General features: G+C 39.4%; 1 protein-coding gene across 1 annotated transcript in view; it reads right to left on the reverse strand.

The window, feature by feature from the left end:
- Nucleotides 1-7,550, reverse strand: part of OSBPL1A (oxysterol binding protein like 1A) — a 66,115-nt gene extending 58,565 nt beyond the window's left edge. Inside the window, 4 exon segments of the mRNA XM_015855395.1 lie at nt 793-904; nt 2,036-2,110; nt 4,176-4,261; nt 7,428-7,550. Coding sequence (XP_015710881.1) covers nt 793-904; nt 2,036-2,110; nt 4,176-4,261; nt 7,428-7,548 — 394 coding nt within the window. The 5' untranslated portion in view covers nt 7,549-7,550.

The following is a 7,550-nucleotide window of genomic DNA, read 5'->3' on the forward strand; positions in this document are numbered from 1 at the left end:
CCTTGTGCTCCTCTCATTTTCTCTTCTATTCCTCTCTTCACTCAGAAGTTTTATTTTCCTCTAACAACCCAGCAGATCAGTACTGGAAAGGACTGTTAACTGTACATTTGAATAATAAATCAGAAGAGATCACCTTTTTTCTACACAATCTGTTGCATAGGACACAGCAGTATTTAGGAGCAGTTCATAGTAATACTAGGAGGCAGCAGATCTTGAACTCTCCAAAACTATATGTGCAAGTGCCTGTGAGAGTATTATGACATTTTATCTCCCTCACTTTCAACACCTGGAAGATGGTAGAAAAAACGTGGGGAAGGCTGATTTTGTTTCCCTTTCATTCTTCATTTGGGGTAACTTTCAAGACTGCAACAGCAAGCTCTAAACTTGATCTAGTACTAGGTCACCTTTGTTAAGGGGCAAAATTCTGAACAGTTTGCAATCTTATTGACTTGACAAAGCCACTTGGTATTCTTGACTTCAGTTTTTCCTTTTCCAGAGTGCTACAGCTTTGACTGCTATATACCCATTCAGAGCTGTAGCAAGGATTCAACAGGACTGAAATATTTACTTGAATAGTGCTACTGGGATTTATAATACCTTACCCTCCAAATTACTTGCAGAAGTACCACAACAAATAATCCATCAGAACTTCAGGGGGAAAAAAAAAAAAGTTATTTCTTTCTAATGATAAAATGTAAGAGAAAATTCAACTGAGCTTCTGTAACTTGCCAGAAAAGAACAGCTTTTAGAAGGTGCAACTGTTTAAAGAAGTCTATAACCTATTAAAGTTACCTTCCAACATATTCCTTATGTCTTTATCATGAGTAACTTCTTTTGCTGTTTCTCCACTCCCATTAACAATAGAAGTATCAGCATTATACTGCAAGAGTAACATCACCACCTCCTGGAAAGGAATTTGAAAAAAACACTGCTTATCTATTCCAGTTACGGTGAGGCCAGAATCCAGCTTTAGACATCCTGTAAGAAGAGCTACAAAACTGCCAATCACTTACAAAAACAGGAAGGAATGTTTTAGAGAGTCTAGGAAAGGAATTAACCGTGACTTTCACTTCCACATTAGCCAGGCTGAGGAAGTTAATGGGAGCATGGCTGAACAGACCCACTCTGATTTAAAAACATGCCTGTGTAGCCTGTATAAATGCTGTATTTGATACAGAAAAATACAGTATGATTGGCTCTTGAGAAATCTTGTGACCAAACACTCGCCCTTTCAGTAGAGCCAAGAGATTATCCACAGAGCTACTGCTGGACTGGGAATGATGGTAAGAAGCAGGGAACAGAACAAACTAGCCTCATACCACAGACCTGTAAGAAGCTCTCTAATTGTAATTTTCTATGAAGAAACTACACTTACAGATACCAAGTAGACCAATGTGTCCTAATATACATTTTCACCCCTTCAAAAGCCACTAGGATTAAAATAATGTGTTTTCCCTCTATGTAGATATGCATTTAGTTAAGAGGAACAATTCCTGCTCTTCTTACAGTGTCAGGCATACCAGGCACAAACACAGATTAGCCTGTTGTACTTCAGCAGTACATGATTTTCTATACTGTTTTCCACACAGTAATTAGCACCTGCAGATACAGCTACTGCCACACTTAGATGTTTCCTCGGTCACACAGAGCATCTGTTAGTTTAGCCACACAGCTAGTGCACAGTGCATGGAAGACAAATACTACTACTTCTTTCTCTGTCTTCCAGTAACACTGTCACCAACAGCAAGCTGAAAAAGATATGACAAAGTACACCACAAAAACAACAACAAACCCAAACCAACACAGACCGGTCTTTTCATGCCTTTGGGCAAAGAAGACATTTGTACCATGTTTTCGTTTTGGACAGTTATATCAGCTATGCAATGTACCTTGTTCTTTTGAGCACACTGTACCAAAACATGACAAGAAGTCATTTTTAGAGACAAACTGCAAAACATTTTGAAGTAAATCTTACTAGTAGCATTTCCTTTAACATACCTACAGGTGAGGCTTCAATAAGGCAACATGCTTTTACCTTACGTCCTGTGAAAGCTGCACGATGGAGTGGAGTGTCTCCCATGTCATTCAGCACATTCACATCTGCACCAGCCTGAATGGCAAAAGCAAAAGATGTCTAAATATCCCTCAAACAGGAACTGCAGTTATTCTCTCTCATTAAATGGGGTGGGGACAGGGCACCAACACAGGTTTGTGGCAACTCAGATGAAAACTCTAATACAACCACACTGGAAACAAAGTATGTATGCAAGTGACACAGTCAGAATTCTATGAATTGCTTCCAAAAGGAAAAGCCTCATGTGCTTTTTTTTCCCCAGCCATCTCTCTCTCTCGTGAGAAGATGATAAACAGAAAATAAGCATAATAAATGAGCTTAATAATCTATAGGGTTTTTTTGGTGGCTTTTGCTTGTTTGTGCTGTTTTAAAACTTAGTGAAAGTACTGGAATTGTAATGGAAAACACACATACGTTTATTATTATAGGTGTATACATGCAGTAGCACCTGCCTCCTGGTTCTGCCATATTAAGAAATAGCACTCTTTCTAGGTACCTATTGGGGTTCTTTTACCCAAAAACTTCCATGTCAGCATTAAGATGGCACCTAGCTAAAACCTGACCTCTTTCTCTTCCTCTTTCTCTTATCACACACTTTGTACTTCCCATATTGCTTCTCTGAAAGGAAAACTGCTTGGCACACTGCATAGAACCCCCAAAAATAAAAATACAAAAAAAATCTTATTTGTCTTTCTGTAATCATTTTTCACATACCACTTTATTTAACCTCCCAGAAGATCAGAAAGAAGGTAGAACATATTTACTTTCCTTTCTAGATCACCTTATTTAACCAGCCCGCTGCTGTCTGACTCTCGTTCCAGAGCTCTATTCTAGGCACAAGTACACAGAGCACACTGCATACATTTAGCTTTCCAAGGTGCGCAGTCTCCTTTATTATTCTATTTATTCTTTAAATAATACCCTTCTATGAGCCCTACAAGTGATGATGAGCATATATCCTTCAAGCTCTGGAAATCTGAATAAATGCATTAAGTGACAAAGCTCTACCTTTTGCTTCAAGTAGTCCACTTGGACTGAGAACAGCATTATAATCCAAGCAGGTGTGTAGGCTAGCAAAGAAAATCTCAAAAAAATGTAAACTTTGTTTCCTGTTTTGGAGTCATGATTACGGTCGGTAGCCTGTATTCTGAATGAAATTCAAGTTTAGATAAGCTACTTCTATATTTGAGACTGTTCAGCATGTTCCTAACACCTACAGCAAATCTTTCAAATAGGAATATGGTATAGTATAAGTAGGCTTGGGTTGAAGTTATCCTAAGAGCTGAGGAAAAAGAAAAAAAAAAAAAAGAAAACATCATACTCAGCCAGAAACACCTCAAATCAAAGTGCAGACATGACTACGAAGAAAAAAATAGGTCAGTTTTAACCACAAATCATAGAATCATAGAATGACTCAAGATGGAAGGGACCCCAGGGATCAAGTTCCAACCTCCCTGTCACAAACAGGGCCACCAACCTCCAGATCTGCTATTAGATCAGGCTGCCCAGGGCTCCATCCAACCTGGCCTTGAGCACTTCCAGGGACAGAGCATCCAGAACCTCTCTGGGCAGCCTGTGCCAGCACCTTACCACTATGTCTGTGAAGAACTTCCCACTGACATCTAATCTAAACCTTTCCCCCTTGAGCTTAAAACCATTCTCCTTTGTCCTATCACTGTCTACCCTTGTAAAAAGTTGATTCATATCCTGTTTGTAATCATCTTTTAAACACCAGAGTTAAGATTAACAGCTTGTCATTTCAAAGACGGAAGAGTCAAATTATATTAACATATGCCTAGAGAAAAAAATGCCTAAGAGTTACTCTGCACAGAACTCTGCAAACTTTTCTATGCAAAATTTAAATTAGGTAACAGACTGCAGCACTTGAAACCTTTTGTCCTTTCCTACAACTCAGAAAGTGAAATTGCCTAAATTAAATGCTTATATTTTTCAGTAAGATAGCTTAGGCCCTAGAAACATTTGTATGATTAGTATGAGATGCCAGCTTACTATATGCAGATATAAAGAAAAGAATAAATACAAAACGCTTCTAGAATAACAATATTTTCTGCCTTTTATATAGAGGTAAACAGAAATATACCTTCAGCAGGTCCTCTACCACAACAGCATGTCCAAAGTAGCATGCAAGGTGAAGAGGTGTCCAACCCATATTAGATTTACTTCTTCCTAAAAGACACAAAACAGAATCAGTAAATTAAGTTTTGGTCACACACAGCACACACACAAAAAAATGATGTTGTCATGTGCATGGAATGATGTTGTCATGTACATATTCAAGTAACAGAAGAACAAGGAAGCTGGAAGCATCAGTTCCAGTCATATGATCTGAACTATTATGAGGTTTGAAAAAGAAACACATTTCAATCCACAAAGTCTTTCTTAAGGACTATTTAAAAGTAAAGTATGACCTGGAGGATTGGCTGTATGATCAGAATTATACAATCACTCCTTTAAAATTAATATTTTAAGGCATTAGGAATTACTGTGTTGATGAAGTCCTGTTAATTTCCATTTACAACACTCAACTATGTTATGAAAAGCTGGATTGTGCTTCATTTTTAGTAAGCAACAGACACACAGCATTCTGAGTGCCACCTAACAGCTATCACTCTTTTTGGAAGCAAAATTAAAATGAGGCATTAGAAAATGTTTTTAGTTACTGTGACTTTCATATTTTCCCTTTTCCTGTATTCTCAAGCATTGAAGTTGGGAAGACGCACAGCTTAAACTTGCCACAAGGAGATAAGGCACCAGCACAAAGGAAAAACTGCTGGCCTTTGAGGTTCATCATCCTCTTTCTGTTCTCATTTTACAAAATAACATTAAAATGTGGTGCATAGCTGAAATAATTTTCTATTTCTTATAGCTGTTTCCAGCTAACATTCCTATCCTTCATTAGCTGTTTCTTTTATTACTTGTTTCCTTTTTCTCTCAGCTCCTTCCACTGCTCCAGATTTAACCTTTCCCTCATTCCTTCCAGCCTACAGTTGTTCCTGCTCTGTGTGACCGATGGGCTCAAGTACCACAGAAGATAAATAGTGTGGGGACCACTAACTCTGAGGCTACAAATACTGAATGACACAATAAATGGACATCATTCATCCCTCAGTCTAGCGGAACAGCTAGTTCTTCCAAAGATGACAGAAAGAGGTCACGCAATTAGTCCAAAATTGCCTCACAAGAGAATGCTGCTGCCAAGGAATCCAGTCTCGAAAAATTCAAGAAACTGTCCAGATCTGCAGTTCTCATCCAATAACTGCACTTGCTCCAAGCTTATACTTCTGCCATTAGGTGACGAGTGACTCCTCAAGCCCAAGGCAATTGTTACTTCTGTTCAAGCAACCACAAATGTTTGCATTTGGATGCCTTAGATCTACTTATTTAAAAACAGCATATCATTGTACTGGTAAGAACACAGGGATAGCAAAGTAAACACAATAGAAAAAGAGCAATTCTCCTACCCAACTCCCCACTTTGATGTCAGATAGCTGTAAGTCTCAAATAGTACCATTTATTTACAGAATGATGACATAGCAAATATTCTGTTTGCTTGTATTTAAGGAGAATGAATAACATAGACATTCTTTGAAAGAGTGACCATTTTCTTCACTAGGAGAGTGGTTAGGCCCTGAAACAGGCTGCCCAGGGAGGTTGTGGATGCCCCGTCCTTGGAGGTGTTCAAGGCCAGGTTGGACGGGGCCCTGGGCAACCTGATCTAGTAAATGTGTATGTTTGGTGGCCCTGCCAGGCAGGGGGGTTGGAACTACATGATCCTTGAGGTCCCTTCCAACCCGGGTCATTCTGTGATTCTGTGATTTTGGATGAAACCCTGGCTTGGCGTTGTTTCCATGGGGGATATCTTCCTTTAATGCTGGTGAACAGAGAAAACTGGAAATGGGAGTTCACATCATTTAACTAGATTATTATCCAGTACATCTCGCTTATTTGCAAGCACTGACTGGCCAGAACCCAGCCACAGCACAGTTTGTATGCAGAGTCTAAGTTTGTATTTCCCCCCTTCCTCCTGTCTGACATAGGGGTGCTTGGCAACACTGTTGTTAGGCTTCATGTTGTGTATCCAGAGTACAGCTTTAGAACACTTTATTCAAGGTGTTGAAAGTAGGCTTTCACACCCAGGCACAGAAATCTCTCAGACTTGAGTCTCCCAAGGCATGCTCAAAAGTTCACACTGCCTCCTGTACAGCCACCCACCTGCTCCAGATGTACTTCATTCCTGATAGCCAAGCATCACTGCATTAGCTCCTGAAGGAACTGCTGTAGCACTGAAGACAATCCCTATATCCTGACTTTCTAGGGAGAACTGAGAAGACACTGACAGAAGAGCAAGAGATGAAGTAGAAGAGAGATTTAAGGCTGCATTTTAGTAGATTATCATGTAATTGTCTAATTACTATCCAGTACTACTCAACAGATTGGGATTTATAGCAATACACAGTAGCTTTGGTAACGAGGAGATGGTAGAGGCTGTCAAGATTCAATTTGTTTTAGACTATTTCCAACAGGATGCTCTACTGGAAGAGAGTGAATTGAAAGAGGGTCTCCAAAAAGTGACTACAGAAGGACAGAGATTCAACCCTGGGGTATCACACAACCAAAACAGTACCTACAAAGTGCATTTTAGTAGCACTTGTGCCCTCTAATGTTTAAAAGAACCAGAACATAACTGATTTCACTGCATTTCATTTCATATAGCATTCAGATATATATATCTGAATATATATATATATTTTATTTTTTTTTTAACTCAATCTCTAGCACATTCCCTCTAGTTTCCTAGACCTTCCATTAGCAAGCTTGTATTAGTTGCCCAGCCATGTATTGCTGAACTAAAGGATAAACCACTAAGCACTGCTGCTACTACTCAGAGATGAAATGCAGGCCTAAAAATCGTATCCAGCAGAGCAAATACAGTACCAGATCAGTAGCCTTCATGGAGACTCCATGCTTCCCTGAACCACCCCCTGGCACCATGGTCAGTTTTATTTACCATTAGAAAGCTTCAAAGTTGGTATAAGCTTGAACACAGGCAGAAAGAGGTACAGATTCTTTCGTCCTGTTGACATTTCTATCTCCTGTGGATTACTAAGAGAGTTTGTGTACATTTCTTCTGTACTCTGTTTTTATGCTCTCTACCCTACAGTACCCTCTCTACCTAAGTACAGCCTTAAGAATCCTGGGGTAAAAACACTTGTATCAGTGTTTTACATTGCTCTGTTGAGGATCCCAAAGAAAGTAGAAATATTCAATCAGTGACAATTCCCCTACCAGTAGTTAGCAGTGAGTTCACAACCATATGAGGAGGGCTACCAACCTTTACAGTTGATGTCGAAGATTACTTCTCCTTTGGTCATGGCATCCAACAGCTGCTTAACTTCTTCAGCATTTCCATTTCTAGCATCATGGAGAAGCTGCTGTTCTGCTTCAGTACTCATCT

This window comes from Coturnix japonica, chromosome 2 (assembly GCF_001577835.2).
Source record: "Coturnix japonica isolate 7356 chromosome 2, Coturnix japonica 2.1, whole genome shotgun sequence".
NCBI lineage: Eukaryota > Metazoa > Chordata > Aves > Galliformes > Phasianidae > Coturnix > Coturnix japonica.